Source organism: Orycteropus afer, unplaced genomic scaffold (genome assembly GCF_000298275.1).
Source record: "Orycteropus afer afer isolate SDZICR_OR568_19922 unplaced genomic scaffold, OryAfe1.0 scaffold00483, whole genome shotgun sequence".
Lineage (NCBI taxonomy): Eukaryota > Metazoa > Chordata > Mammalia > Tubulidentata > Orycteropodidae > Orycteropus > Orycteropus afer.
This window is the reverse complement of record NW_006922070.1, coordinates 1459528-1476363: the sequence shown is the minus strand read 5'-3', so window position 1 is coordinate 1476363 and position 16836 is coordinate 1459528. Positions and strand designations below refer to the sequence as shown.

The 16836-nt window shown below is 37.5% G+C and overlaps 1 protein-coding gene across 1 annotated transcript in view; it reads right to left on the bottom strand.

Annotated features, from left to right (window-relative positions):
* Positions 1 to 16836, bottom strand: part of PCM1 (pericentriolar material 1) — a 179148-nt gene that overhangs the window by 140171 nt on the left and 22141 nt on the right. Inside the window, exons 6-13 of the mRNA XM_042782830.1 lie at positions 10840 to 11017; positions 10587 to 10676; positions 6868 to 6974; positions 5112 to 5328; positions 2704 to 2902; positions 1025 to 1198; positions 361 to 518; positions 4 to 237 (exon numbers count right to left, since the gene is read on the bottom strand). Coding sequence (XP_042638764.1) covers positions 4 to 237; positions 361 to 518; positions 1025 to 1198; positions 2704 to 2902; positions 5112 to 5328; positions 6868 to 6974; positions 10587 to 10676; positions 10840 to 11017 — 1357 coding nt within the window. The remainder of the gene's footprint in view (positions 1 to 3; positions 238 to 360; positions 519 to 1024; positions 1199 to 2703; positions 2903 to 5111; positions 5329 to 6867; positions 6975 to 10586; positions 10677 to 10839; positions 11018 to 16836) is intronic.

Below are 16836 nucleotides of genomic sequence, written 5' to 3'. Positions count from 1 at the left end.
CCTGTACCATAGCAACAAGATCTTGTAACTGTCTAAGTTTCTGTTTTGCAGCCATAAGTCTATTGATCTTCTGTTCAAATTCAGCATCTTCTGGAGCCTCATCAACCAGACTGCTCCTATGACTAGATAATGAAGCTCCACTGACTTCCTCCTCTTCTGCATCTTCCTCCTCTTCCTCCTCATCTTCACCTTGTGTGGCATGAATCCCATGTTCTTCCTCTCTATTATATCGACAGTCTGTGGAATGCATGTAGTATTGAAATCAATAATTTTTGAACAAATTTAAAAGTACTAATGAAAAAGAAATCTACTTCCCAAGAGCAATGTGGCACAATTACCTATAATGATAGTCAATCATACCTAAAGAAGAAGGCATGTTTAGAGCTCTTATGTTGGCAGCAGATCTGTTGTTAATTTCACAATTAGAATTAACTGATCTCCCGTCTCTATTATTAGAAATACACTGTGCATTAGTATTACTATTTACTTCATTCCAGGGGGCAGCTGCTTGTGGATTTCTAAAAGGAAAGAAAACATACTGAAGCATTTAAGGTTTAAAAACAAAAACTGCTAACAATCCCAAACTAAGAACATTATTGACTATTTCCCTATTTAAATTCAAATAATCAACTATTAATACCAAAATCAGTTGTAATTTTCATTAACTTCTACATATATACTATTTGGAAAATATTTAAAAAATATCTTAAAAATGAAAATGACACCTAATGATAAAGAAGCAGGAAAATGGTGTTACTTTATTTTTGATGATTTACGTGTATTTTTATCAAATGGCAATTTTACTGAACTATTCCATTCAATATTCCCCTATTTGTTCAGCAAATATATCTTAATATTAAGACCTCCTTTTTTGCAGGGACGATTACACTGATCAAAATAATATACTACTGGCCAAACCTTAAAAAAGAAGCAAACAGCGAGCAGTGTTGAGGTTTTTTTTCCACATAAAAAGTATTAGATTAGGATGAATGATAGAAAAACAAATTTAAAAAACAGTTCTAACCGAATGTTAGTAACAGGTTCAGAATTTTCATGCTCAGAATCATATTCTGATTCTTCAGTTTCTTCATCTTTTGTGTTTTCATTTACAGCATCTGTCATCATGTCTGATGTTTGTTCGTAATAGTGAACTAATTCTCTCAGTTCATTCAATCTCTTTCGAACTTCATTTAACTTCCTGATAAACAAACAAAAAATATTTATATATAATATTTCTATCCATTTTAGCAATATAATATATTATTTTCACATTACACATCAGAAGCACAAAGAAACTTTGGACTTGATCAAATAGCCAGGAATGTGACTATAATGAGTTTAATTTCAATACGGCTTATTCAAAATCTCATTACTTTATTTTTGTATGTTGTACTAGAGATAAAAGCATAAGAAACAAATCTTAGTTTAATTATTCACTTTCAAAACTAAAACCAACCAACCAACCAACCAAATCTGCTGCCATGACTCCAAGTGACCCTACAGGGCAGAATAGAGCTGTCTTAAGGCATTTGAATGCTACCCACAAGGCTGGCAGCTCAAACACATCAGTTGCCCTGCAGAAAGAAGGTGGGGCAATCTACTTCCCTAAAAGAGTTACTGTGTTGGAAACCCAATGGGGGTCACTATGAGTCAGAACCGAGTTGATAGCAGTAAATTTGGTTTGTGTTTTTCTATAGGGCTTCCAGGAGCTCTGGTAGCGTAGTGCCTAAGGCACTTGACTGCTAACCAGAAGGCTGGTGGTTCAAACCCACCAGCCACTCCTCGGAAGAAAGGTTGGGCAGTCTACTTCTGTAGTGATACTGCCTCGGAAACCCAAGGAGGGGTTGCTATGAGTCGAGTCTGACTCTACGGCACATAAAAAAAAACAATACAGTTTCCAAGGCTGCAGTCTTTATGGAAACAAACTGTTTCATCTTTCTCCTGCAGAGCAGCTGGTGGGTTCAAACTGCCGGCCTTTCAGTTGACCATCAAGCACTTTAACCACTGTGAAACAAGGCCTCATTATTATTCACTGTGAGATATAATTTCTAAAAAGAATAAAACTCAATGTCAAAAATATTCCTAAGTCTCTTAAAAAGTGCAATGTCCCAAATATCCAATGTAAATACTCAGGTAAATCCAGTATAAAGGACATTATAGAGCACTTATAGAAGCTTCCTGATCTTGTCTACAACATAAAGAGTTTTATAAAATGTTTATTGAAAATCAAAATTTAGATTCATTGAATTTTTACTATTTGCCAGGAAATATGCTAAGCATTTTTTAAATTCTTGAAATATCTTCACGAATAAAAGTATATTTTTATCCCTATTTTGCAGATGAGGAAGCAGAGGCTAAGTGAGGGTAAGTCATACTTGCCCAAGGTCACAAAGCCATACTATAATTTCAAGGCTGTCTGATTCTAGAACCTAATTAAATATAGAAATATTTAAAATATAGTCACAGCAAATTGATTCTTTATTTAAAAAATCAGAATAAAATAATATTAGCTCACAGAAATTACCTACATTACAATGTCAAATTTCTTTTGGACAATGATTATGATAAAAATGTTTATCATAATAAAGAAATTCAATTTTTCCAGAATTTTCAATATAATCAAAGAAAAATAAACAATCTATTCCCATTATTTCATTCTAATCTATGTAAACAATGTTTGTAAATGTGTAAAAAATGTTTTACTGGAGTTTTTCAGTTGGATTTAGATGTCCTTCATTTTCACTTTCATTGTGAGAAATGAGAGAAGCAGTAGGATAAGGAATGGATGACGTGAGACTGTTGGATTCTCCATTGATGACTGTTGCTAAGCCTACAGGAGCAGACGGAGCAGGTGTACTTCTCTGATCCACACTCCTTTGAGGAGAGGCTGAAGAAGGCACAACTACAAAAATGAAAAAAAAAAAAAAAAAAAAAAACGCCAGTTACCAACCACAAATATAAACAATGTCAAAGCATTGTTCACAGTTTGCTGGGGATGTAGAAAAACGAAAAATAAAAGTCATAAATGCTGTAAATTAAATTGTACAGACTTAAAATTTTGGAAATATAGGGATATAACACCCAGGTCACTTGTTTCTTAACATGTCCTACAACCAAACACATCAAAATGTACAAAGAAGACACACTGTTACTTCTTTTTTTCAGATTCCAGTCCCAGGATTAAAACAGAAAGCAAAGAAGGGAAGATTATGACATCTTCCCTTGAAAAAGAAATTAGAGAAGTATTCTGAAAAACTTGGATCTAGGTTAAGTTTTATAGGCCACTGTGCATAATGTAAAACAGACAGTGAGTAAATCTAGAGTTGCCCTAGCTGGTAAGTCTTTAAGAGTTCTGCAAATCCACGAATTTAGGAATTACATCTGGTCTCCTAGATAAAGCAAAAGTATTACAGTGACTGTGGTACACTGATCCCCAGTAACAACATTTTCTAATTAGATGACAGTTACTTCTCTACAGTCTTTTATCATTTTTTTTTTATTGTGATTTGGGTGAAAATTTACAGAGCAAATTCACTTTCCATACAGCAGTTCACATATACTGTCTCATGACACTGACCACAATTTACCACAATGCAACAGCTCCCCTCCCACTTCCTCCTGATAGTTACCTCTTCCCTGTGACCATCCCTCCATGTACTCCTGCCCTCTGAGCTGTCTCCCTGTGCATAAGCAGCCCTTCTTTCTCCTATGATTGTTCTCTCCAAGGAGTGTATCTTACCTCAGGTAAATATTCAACTCATATGCCTGTCTTTTGTTTGGCTGGAAGCCACAGATGTGGATTCAATTCCAGATCTGAAGGGCAGCTAGGGGCTATAGTCTCAGTGGTTCCACCCGGCTCTATTGGACCAGCAAAGCTGGTCCCCCCCCCTTTTTTTTTCTCCAAATGATTTTGAGTTTTGTTCCATATTGTTCTCCCTCTCTATCCAGGATCCCCTACATAGATCCCCCTCCAAGTGGTTGACAGTGGTAGCTGGCACCATCTAGTTCTTCTGGTCTCATAGTCGTACAGGCTGCAGATCAGATGGTGTACCAGTCGCTAGGACTAACTGCTTCCATGAATTTCTGGTTTTCTTCATCCTTCTTTGCTGTGGACGAGGAGAGACCCATCGTTGCATCTAGATGGCAGCTTGCAAGCTTTTAAGATCTCAGTTGCTACTTGCCAAAGTAGGAGGTACAACAATGTTTTGTGTAGTATGTTATGCCAATTGAGCTTGATGTCCCCTGAGACTATGGTCCCAAGCCCACAGGTTCAACTACTCAGTCCCTCTGGGTAGCTGGCTGTGACCAAGCAGTGACTACAACTTTGCCCCTTGTCAGCTCTACTATACACCTAGGAATTCAGATCATACACACAAACTTATAGGACCATTGTCTGCCAACCCTATTCTGAGAGGGACAGGGACTGGGACTGGATTATACTCTGGATAAGGAGGAGACTACTAAGAGGTCAGAGATCAAAAAGGAATATATTCAGAGCAGAGTAAGTAAGGCTCATGTGGAGGTGACAAGAAATAGGAGATGAGTAGAGAATAAGGAGCAGGGACTGCAGAGATGCCGTTTCTATCCTTTGTTTTTTCTTTACCAAAAAAATGGCTGGAAAGAAGAAAGGTAACCAGTAGGGGTTTCCCCCATTTACCCCAGTTTTCCCATTAGTATATGTATGAGGTATGAGGGTATCAACTGAAGACTAGTAATTAGGTCTGAATTTGGTAAAGCAGGCTACAACAGAAAAGACAGTTCTTTTAGTTATTTAAGATGACTATTTGAATATTTAACAAATGTGTAAGTCCAGTGATTCTATGTTATAGGCTTTCTGCACTGAACCATGTGTAGTACATAAATTTTTCATCTCTCACTTTTTCTCCCTTTTTGCATATACAATATTTAAATCTATGTTTAATAGTTTCAGCGTTTTTAACCCAATGTACTAATATACATTGGTTTTTCCTTAAGGGAAAATATAAACATACTAAAAATAAAAGTATTATTTTGTGCACGCATCCAAGTTACTATTTAACTATTACAGGCTAGCATACACATATTTATGTGTTCTTTATAATACCTAATACTGCTAAACCCTTTCTACTTACATGTAGAATTGTTCAGATGCTGATCTCGAAGTGTGTGAAGCTCTCCAAGCAATTTGTCCATTTTTTGTTTCTTTTCCTGTAGCACTTTCATTTTGCTAAAAAGCTGGACTTTCTCATCAGGTAAATGTTCTGAAATGGATGGATTCTTGCTCTGGGAAACCTCCCTAGTTAATGAAAGACTTTCTGCCTGTCTTCTATTGTCTGGAACAGTTGGTGGCTTTAAAACAAAACAAAAAAAACCAAGAAGAAAAATTAAAAGCTAAGGTTATTAAAGGGTGCACTCCCACATTTTCATTTTAAAAGTGCATAAATAATCTTTGTGTATATATATTAGCTAGACTGATATACTGTTAAATTGCTGAAATACATTAGCAGTTGTACCATATTCTTTCATTTATACTTTGTCAGCAAGAAGACACAAGGCAAAGCATCTTCTTCAATCATACTCATTTCCAGTGGAGTTGTTGTTGCTATGTACCGCTGAGTCATCTCCAACTCATAGCAACCCCCCCTTGGGTTTCTAAGGCAGTATTGCTACGGAAGTAGATTGCCCAGTCTTCCTTCTGAGGAGTGGCTGGTGGGTTTGAACCACCAACCTTCTGATTAGCAGTCAAGTGCCTTAGGCACTATGCCACCAGAACTCTCACTCTTCTAGTGGAGAGAGGCATTATTAATTATCGTTCCTTCTCTAAAGCCCACAGATTAAAAATTTACATTTATATTATTATTTAGAAAGGCAAATATTACATATTACAGTACCTATTAACCCTTTTATTAAACTTAAGAACCTTCTTAAAATCATTAGTAAAGTATTACAAGGACATAGATTTAAATCTAAGAGTTAAGAGTTATGACAATTGTTCTGGTTACCAGTGCCACTCTGACAGAAATATACCACAAATGGATGGCCTTAACAACAGGATTTTATTCTCTTACAGTTCAGGAGGCTAGAAGTCCAAGTTCAAAGTGCCAGGCTCTAGGGGCTGGGTGAAAGCCCCTCAGCCTTGGGTTTCAGCTCTGCCTCCAGCTCCTGGCCCACTGAAGCTAGAAGCATTTCTTCACTCAGACAGCTGCTGGCTGCTGAGGCGGAAAAGCCCAAGGTTGACAAGTAAAAAGGCACAGTCCCAATCTTACCAAACCACATGGCAAGCCATTAATTTAAGTCCATTTTAAGTCCCAAGGTTGGCAGAGGATGGCAGGCTGCTGAACAATGACACAGCTACATGCAGGGTTCAAGGTGCCATAAACTAGAGACCATTCTCAAAGCTTCTCCTTATACGCAGGAAGCAGACCATACCCCCAAGGAAGCTACTCAGCTGCTTGTGGTAGATGCCACCGTGGAGATGACTGCCAGTCTCACCATGGGGAATAACTACCACCAGCTGCCCAGCCACTCAACCAGGCCCAGCCAAGTTGACACACAAACATAACTACCACAACAATTACCAGTCTTTTAAAGAAAAACAAGGTGTCAACTAGTAGCATACAAAGTGAAATTATACTAATCAATTCATTAAAAGCAGATTTTCTTGTAATACAGTTTTTCTTGACTTATTGCCCCGAAACCTACAGCACTAGAACCACATGGGAAGACACCAACCCAAACCTATGAATCAGGCAAGTAGATCCTGCTGATGCAGCAATCTGCATTTTAAAAATAAGCATGTCGTGTAATATTTATATACACACAACTCTGAGAACTGCTGTTCTAATTAATGTGAAATTAAACTCAATTACACTTAAGAAATTAAGTTACCTGAGAATCACGAAGCTGGTTATGAAAACGCTGAATTAAATCATTTAACTCTTCATTTAATTCAGATGTTATACTGATTCCTGAGAGACTACCTGCAGTTTCTGTTACTAGAAAGAAAATGAACAACTAGTCATTAAAATGAACAAACTAAATTGAACACCTTTTCCATATGAGAAGCTAAAAGTAAATTTTGAAAGAGAAAGGGAGTTTATAAAATCCTATCATAATTTGAAACTAGTTAAAACTCTCAGATTTACCTGCCAACAAATCCTTTTATTAAATGTTTTCATCGAAGTTCAAAGGGGCACTCACATAGGCTTAGTGTGGCAGTTAATCTTTCTTTCCAACGTATCAAAAAGGATATAATTATAACCCAAATGATTACAGTGACTGAGTGGAATGAGTATGCAGATTAGAGGGGGGATTACTCAATAGGCCAGGTGAGCCTGGGTTTACTTGTACTTACTAATCTGCAGTGCAGTTTTATATGTTTATGTAAATATATGAAACTATTCACTACAGATTACTAAGTACGCACAAGTAAACCTGTGCTTACCTTGCTTTCTGGGTACTCAGTCCCTGTTAGGGATTATAAATTTGAAAAGAGGCTTTGATTTCAGCAGGAAGGTGCTATGAGTTGGAAGAAAGACAGATGCTAACCATATGCAGAAGCAGAGTCTTCGATGTGGTGAAAAAATATGACAATATTTACTACAGATTATTAGGTAAACACAAGTAAGCCAGTCCTTACATTGCTTATTGGGTAACCCACCCCTGATCTATCAGTCTGTTTAGGTTGGAGCATTAGAAGGATATGTGATAGCCTGCAAAAGCACAGCTGATTCTGGCAGGTTTCATGTTTCACTTCTCGCAATAGAATCAATGTTCTAGAAAAGGAGCTGGCAAATATTTTTCTAATAGGGTTAGATAGTAAATACCACTATAGGGCTAAAGCAGCTATTAACAATAAGTAAACAAATGAGCATAACTGTAGACCATATAATTTTGTTTACAAAAACAAGCAGTGGGCTCAATCCTAGTGGTACACAGTTTGCCAAATCCTGCAATAGAACAGGTAACTGATTGCAGTAGCTCCCTGTGATAAAGTCATACTAAAAAAAACAGGAGTTTTTAATCTTCTTTAAGTGGGGGGGGAGGGGGGGAAGGCTTCCTATTCCTAAGGCAGTTTTCTGATGAAAATTTAGATACCAGTTACTGCTCTCCTACCCAGTCAACTGATATCCTCACTCCCAACTTTCTAGCTCCAGAAAGTCAAAACGCTATCCACCACATTTTTCAGAAAGGAAAATACCAGCTTTTCCCACCAAGAAACTAGATTTAGGATTTCAGGGCTGGATGAAATTCGACTTACCTAACCAAGCTCTGTTTTGCAAAGAGAGAAATTACAGTACAGATAACTAACATACAACTTGATAGTTAAATGATAAAAGGAACACCCTTTCCCACGACAAGTATGTTGTCTCTCTTACATATCAGATGATATGATTCTGATTTTTTATCATTACAGGCAATCCCTGGGGTATGACTGAGATCTGTTCCTAAGTGCATCTTTAATAATTTATACGTCAAGTCGTCATAGGTGGTCTTACATATTAGTGCAAGAAAAGGCTCAAGGTCTCTTCAATGATTTAGAGGTTACACATGAAGCAAGTAAGGTGATTGTGATGGAGAATTTATCAAGAGGAGGGGTAAATTTCAAAGTGAGGGTAAATTCACATAACATTAAGGGGCAGGTAGGAATTATCGTAAGTCAAATGTTCCTAACTCTGAGACTGTCTGTATTTTGCTGCAAAATCTCATGAACACAGGGAATATTTGTTTTACTATTCCTACACTATTATTTTTAAAGTTTTAAAATAGTATATAAAACAAATTTAAACTACACATTCTTCTCTTGTTCCCTGCTTCATATCAAGCTTTTTTTTTAAAAGAGATTACATGCTTTAAAAAAAAAAATGTTGCTATCAGAAATAGAAAGATGACTCCCTACTTAGAATATATTCTACTACATTAAATCCCAAACTCCATGTTAGGAGCTCCTTCTCTATAAAGTAAGAAAAATCAAACCTCTGGCTACTAACCTGAAATTCTGTATGATCAAATGAGATGATGTAAAGTGAATAGCTGAGATTAATATATCTATCAAAGAAAAGACTTTCTAATCTGATACTTCAAACTTGAAAAATATTCAAAAGGTTAATCATTAATCAAACTAACAGCACTCATTATATTAAATGTAACAATTATCTGTTGCCTAAGTTATCTATTTCCTAAACATAAATGTAAAAGCTAATGATACTTAAGACTTTCCAAGGGAAATATGGGGATCAATATATGTGTAATTACTACTACTTACTATACTCTATTACTATATATGACTATATAATTATTACAAAAGACTAAGTTATACTTTAAAGTCATAAAATTCCTTACAAAAATATAAGCATAAATTAGGTAACAGTGATCTGGGCCAGTAAACCAGGTGTGGGCAGCAGGATAAAATGAGTAATAACAGGATAACCTTTGTGAGGGCCTAAATACAGGGGTAGGAGTTCTGGTAGCATAGTGCCTAAGGCACCTGACTGCTAACCAGAAGGCTGGCGGTTCAAACTCACCAGCCACTCCTCGGAAGGAAGATGGGGCAATCTACTTTCGTAGTGATACTGCCTCAGAAACCCAAGGAGGGCTCGCTATGAGTCAGGTCTGACTCAAGGGCACATAACAATAACAAATACAGAAGTAAAAATGGAGTGCCCTAAGGAGAAAACTGGTAGCTCTGCGGTGCAGTGCCTAAGGCATTTGACTGCTAACCAGAAGGCTGCTGTTTCAAACCTAACAGCCACTTCTGGGAAGAAAGACTGGGCAACCTACTTCTATAGAGATACTGCTTTGGAAACCCAAGGAAAGGTCGCTATGAGTTGCATCCAATTCGATGGCAGTGGGTTTGGTTTTTTGGTTTGGAAGGAAAAAACCTGTAATTAGATTGGGATGGTGGGGATAGACTAGTAGTTTAAAACCTGTTTTATTGAGTTTTAATAAGTAACAATCATGTTTTCAACTTAATGAGAAAGTAAACACTTAGATTTGAAGGTAATAAGATAAACTATGAAATTAAACTCAATTCTACAGAATTCAAAATAATTTTTACCTAAATGACATATGGCTATGAGGGAAGGAGGACGAAAGAAAAGAATGTTTCTGACTCTCAGTACAACCAAAAAAACCAAACTCACTGCCATCAAGTCGATTCTAACTCATAGCAATACCACAGAACACAGCAGACTGCCCCATGGTGTGGCCAAGGCTGTAAATCTTTATGGAAGCAGACTGTGTCATTGTTTTTCCCATGGAGTAGCTGGTGGGTTCAAACTGCCAGCTTTTTAATTAGTAGGCAAATGCTTTAACCACTACACCACCAAAGCTCCTTCTCAGGACAACAGTATAAGATAAATACAGCTCCAAGGAGCTACCATATGCAACTGGAAATGTAACTGAAATCACGGACGCTAAAGACAAAGACAGTCTATAAATTTATGCACTGCCTCACTTAACAGATTTAACTTTAACCCTTTCTTGAGAGGCGACAATCTTAGTTGAATTTAGTATAAAAGATGAGAATAAAAGCATCAAGAATCCTATCAGTGTGGAGTACGAAAACAACCACAAAAAAGAAACCAACTATAGCCTGTCCCTTTTACCTCTTAAAGGCACTCTCTGCTGAAAAGGAGAGCGAGCTTGCTGTCTGCTTGGTACAGTCTGGTGGCCAGAAGTTGTCCCTGCAGCCTTTTCTGCATAACCAGAGAAAACCACAGGATAAGGTAAACCTTACATGTAGGGTTTCTAAACTAGTCAATAGTCAAGACCTAATTATCTAATAATTAGCATCTATTGTGCAATACCATACTTATTAAGCCTTGCTCATAAAAACAATATTCTAACATGGTGGCATACCAGAATCATCCATCACAGCAATAGCCTGCTCTGCTTTATGCTGCAGAGCCAGGAGAGCAGCTTGTCGTCCCTGTAGAGCTCTCAACTGTTCCTGCTGCTGTAACATCCGTTTTAATAAATCATGTTGTTTCTTCAAATTTTCTATCTCTTCCAAAGGCTCCTGCTGAGGATCCCTGGCCTAGAAAATAAGACCAGCAATCCTTTTATCCAACTAAAGAAATCCATGTTTCTGGCAAAGTTTATAAGTAGATAATAAATTAATATTAAATGTACAGTCGTAGACACAGAGTTTTAGTGGACTTGAAGGAAAAAAAAATTTTAAGAACAGATTGACACAGATAGCCTGCCATGTTAATACGTAATTCTCTAGTAAAAGACCGTAAGCAATGGTTTAGCATGAAGAGAAATTAACAAAAGAGTAAAGAAAAAGGCATATAAAAATATAAGGCAGCTAAGAGGATAAAAGAACACACACACACACACACAAAGAATAAGGGTGTTAGGCCCTACAGAAAAGTGGTAACAGATTATTGAGTTAAAGCCCTGCAAGTTTCTCTTAGAAAGACCAGACTAAGATAACAAACTTCCTGCTTAACCCCTAGAAGTGCTGTTTAAAATACACACACACACAAACAAAAAAAACCCATAAAATAAAACAAACCCACTTCAGATACATTCTTATTACTTCTAACCTAAGACAGGAATTTAGAAAATACATTTCATGTGATAACCTTATGTGAACAGGTTCTGATGTAATTGCATCACATTATATAAGCATATGCTAAAGTGCAAAATTTTATATTCTGCATCGAATATGCCACTACTATTTTTCCTCTCCAATATGCCCATACTAATCAGATTGAGGCCGTAAGATAAATCTTCCCAAATTCCCCTCAAAATCTATGCTATCATCTTGCATAAAAGTAGACGATTATATAAATAAGTGCTACTTATAAAAACAATCAAATTTTAAATGTTAATCTTAAAACCATTCAAAATGTTATCAAACAAGAAAAGTCAATTAAGCAAGAAGACAAACTGTAACACAACTCCAAAATAAAAAATTATAAGCCAGATAATATATTAAAAGTTCAAAGAATTTACCAATATTTTTATCAATATAAATAATTTTTAATATAAATAATGAGGTTTACCTGTTTACCTCAACCCTGTATATTTGTTGTACTCAGTCAAATTTAAGTTTACATTAACAAAACCAAAAAACCAAACTCACTGCTGTTGAGTCGGATCCGACTCACAGTGATCCCTCCTTGGAGTGGCTGGTGGGTTTGAAATGCCAGCCTTCTGGTCAGCAGTCAAATGCCTTAGGCACTACGCTACCAGAGCTCCTAAGTTTACATTACTATCAAATTTTAGTTAGGGTTATGTAGATTTTAAATGAATGATTCTCCCCCAAAGTCACTCAGGAGAATAAGGAAGTTCAAGTGATTTCTTTTCAAAGTAGAAATACACTGACCTACTTTCCCTATGCTCATTTGACTCCTGGACAATTTATGGAGAACATGGGTAGCTCAAGAAAAATCCCTTTCTGGATGACATCCATTACCTATGATATGCAAAAATCAACTCTCTTGCCTTTACCTTTCCAAGCACAACTCATCAGTGTTATGAATAAGACTGAGTAACTGTGGTAACATTTCACAAATCAATACAATTATTAACTGCGGTGCACTGAATTACTTGGTTTGTTGTTGTTGTTGTTAAGTGCCGTCGAGTCGTTTCCGACTCATAGCGACCCCATGCACAGCAGAACGAAACACTGCCCGATCCCGCACCAGCCCCACAATCCCTGCTATACTCGAGCCCATCATCGCAGCCACTGTATCAATCCATCTCGTTGAAGGCCTCCCCCTCTTTCGTCGACCCTCCACCCTACCAAGCATGACATCCTTCTCCAGGGAATGGTCCCTTCTTACAACATGACCAAAATAGGTGAGACCAAGTCTGGCCATTCTTGCTTCCAAGGAGCATTCTGGCTGCACTTCCTCCAGGACTTGGTGGGACCATGCAAATAAGGTGTGTTGTATTTTGGCTCTTGTAGACTTGTTTTAATTTTCTTCAACTTCAACTTGAACGTGCATATAAGCAACTGATACTCTGTTCCACAGTCAGCTCCCGGCCTTGTTTTGACTGATGATATTGAATTTCTACATTGACTCTTTCACAGATTCCTGTGTAACCCACCTGGCATGGCCCAAATCTATAGTCACCGTTTATGTTGTTGATTCAGGAAGGAAGTACATCAAGGCTGTATCCTTTCACCATACTTATTCAGTCTGTATGCTGAGGAAATAATCTGAGAAGCTGGACTATATGAAGATGAACGGGGCATGAGGGTTGGAGGAAGGCTCAGTAACAAACCTGCGATACATAGACGACACAGCTTGGCTTGCAAAAAGTGAGGATGACATGAAGCACTTACTGATGAAAACTGAAGATTACAGTCTGCAGTATGGATAACATCTCATAAAAAGAAAACAAAACTCCTCCAATAAACAGCATCACAATAAATGGAGAAAACACTGAAGTTGTCAAAGACTTCACATTACTTGGTTCTACAATCAACACCAATGGAAGCAGCACTCAAAATCAGAAGACATACAGCTTTGGGCAAATTTGCTGCAAAAGACCCATTTCAAGTGCTGAAGAGCAAAGATGTCTCCATCAAGGCTAAGGTGCACCTCACCCAAGCCATGATATTTTCAATCACTTCACATGCATGTGAGAGCCGGACAATGAATAAGGAAGACCGAAGAAAAGTTGATGCTTTCGAGTTGTGGTGTTGGTGAAGAACTGAAAGTACCACAGACTGCTAAAAGTAATAAGAAATCTGTCCTGGAAGAAGTGCAGCCAGAATGCTCCTTGGAAGAGAGAATACCCAGACTTGGTCTCACCTACTTTGGTTATGTTGTCAGAAGAGACCATTCCCTGGAGAAGGATATCATGTTGAATAAAGCAGAGGGTCAACATAAAAGGAGAAGGTCCTCAAAAAGATGGACTGACACAGTGGCTGCAATGATGGGCTCAGGGATAGCAGGGATAGTGAGACTGAATAATTCCAAGTGGTGTTAGGATCTGAGAATTAACCAAAAAATTTGCACTGCTCTCGCCAAAGGCTGCATGGACAATTGCTGGTGACTAAAAAAGGGAAGCAGCAAAGAAGGAAACACAATGAGCTGTGGACATCGGCTGTCTGGAGAGTGCAGCCATTTTGAATGTTTATAAGCTGTGGCCATTTTAGATATTTAAAGCAACAGCATTCTCATTCACATTCCAGGGACCTAAAAACAAGTTTCACTTTCCAAGGACAGTAGAGACATACAGGAGCCTGACAACTGGAAAGGAGACAGGTGCTGCCAACTAGTGAATAGAGGAGCACAGTACCCTGCTTACTCAGATAACATCCAGAAAAAAAAAACAGAAAAAGAAAATCTTGGGTGAATCACTCCAACATGCAATCACTAATTAAATATAATCACAAAACCCCACAATGTCTCAGAGACAAAAAACCACCATAGTCCACACAGAGAAGCAAGATAAAGCAGTAGAAATAAGAGAGCAGGATACAGACCCAGAATACATCTGAGGAAGAACTAACATTGGAACTCCCCGATAAGGAATTCAGGAGAATTGTAGTTAGGTATCTTAAGTGGACTGAGACACAGATCAAGGAAAACACTGACAAAATGGAGGAAAACACAGAGAAAACCCTAGAACAATTTCAGAAGACAATACAAGAACAAAATGACAAAATAAATGAAAACTGAAAAATGATACAAAATCTATAGATAGATATCCAGAAAATTAATGCTAAATTTTAAGAAATAGGTAACACAGTGAATGGGATAAGGAGTAGAATTGAATCAATGGAAGACGGAATTAGTGAGATTGAAGACAAATACCTGAATACTGCTTTGGAAAGGGATAAATCATAAAAAAAGATCAAAACAGAATGAAGAAAGCCTAAGGTTCATGTGGGATACCATCAAAAGGAATAACCTACGTGTCATTAGAATTCCAGAACAGGAAGAGAAAAACAAAACCACAGAGAAAATTGTTCAAGATGTGTTGGAAGAGAATTTCCCAGGTATGATGAAAGAGGAGAATATATCCATTCAAGAAGTCCAACGAACCCCAAACAGGACAGACCCCAAAAGAAAATCACCAAGACACATCATCATCAAACTCATCAAAACCAAAGACAAAGACAGAATCGTGAAAGCAACACGGGAAAAACGAAAAGTTACCTACAAAGGAAGAGCAACCAATAAGACTAAGCTCTGATTTTTCAGCAGACACCATGCAGGCAAGAAGACAATGGGATGGTATATATAAAACCCTGAAAGAAAATATTTCAACCAAGAATTATATACCTGCCAAAATTGTCCCTCAAATATGATGGTGAAATTAGGAGATTTCCAGATAAACAGAAACTAAGGGAATTTGTTAAAACAAGACCAACCGTACAAGACATGCTAAAGGGAGTCCTTTGAACAGAGAACCAAAAATACAAATAACAACCGACCATTAATACACAAGATGGCATATCCCAGAAACCACAGCTATGGACATATATCCGAAGTAAAATGAGCTTACAAGATTGTAAACAGGGAACCAGAGACATCAATTGGCAAGTGAGGCCAACTAAAACAAAAAGAGGGAAAAGACTGTGTAGTTACAGAACTTCTAAATGGTGAGGAAGTTAAGAGAGTTGCAAGATACAATGGACTATTCTAAACTCAGGCAGAAAATTATAAATCATAGGGTAACCTTAAAGAAAAATGATAAACCTTCATATCACAATAAAAAAGAGGACAAGCAAAAATATTCAGCATATACTACAACAACAGCAACAAAGGAAATGATAACACGATTCATAAACATAATGAGCTCAGCACAGAAAATAATATGGAACAAAGAAACCAGGGACACCATGAAAAACCACAAAACAAAATGACAGCAACAAATTCAAACTTGTCAATAATTAACCTGAATGTTAATGCATTAAATGCACCAGTCAAGGGACAGAGAGTTGCAGATAGGATAAGAAAACACAACCCATCAATATGCTGCCTACAAGAGACACACCTTAGAGATAAAGACAAAAACAGACTAAAAATCAAAGGTTGGAAAGATATATCAAGCAAATGGCAACTCTAAGAGAGTAGGAGTGGCAATATTAATTTCTGATCAAATTGACTTTAAGACAAAAACCACCATATGAGACAAGGAAGAGCATTATATAATGATTAAAGAATCAATTGAACATGAAGATATAACCATAATAAATATCTATGGACCCAATGAAAGAGCCCCAAAACACATAAATCTTTAAAAGAGTTGAAAAGCCAAATAGATGACTCCATAGTCATAGTGGGAGACTTTAATACACCACGTTCTTTGAAAGACAGAACTGGAAAGAAACTCAACAAAGATGCAGAAGAGCTAAACAAGAGAATCCACCAACTGGGTCTTATATTAGGTATGTTTATGAAATGGGGAGTGCATCCAAGAACATGTATCGGGTTGGCAGACAATAGTCTCTAAGTTTATGTGAATGATCAGAATTCCCAGGTGTATAGTAGAGCTGACAAGGCGCAAGGTTGTGGTCACTGCTTGGTCATAGCCAGCTACCCAGAGGGACCGAGTAGTTGAACCTGTAGGCTTGGGACCACAGTTGCAGGGGACATCAAGCTCAATTGGCATAACATACCAGACAAAACATTGTTCCACCTCCTACTTTGGCGAATAGCAACTGGGATCTTAAAAGCTAGCAAGCCGCCATCTAGATGCAACGATGGGTCTCTCCTTGTGCAGAGCAAAGAAGAATGAAGAAAACCAAAATTCATGGAAACAATTAGTCCTAGCAACTGGTACACCATCTGATCTGCCGCCTATACAACTATGAGACCAGAAGAACTAGATGGTGCCCGGCTACCACCATCATCTACTTGGAAAGGGATTTATGTAGGAGAT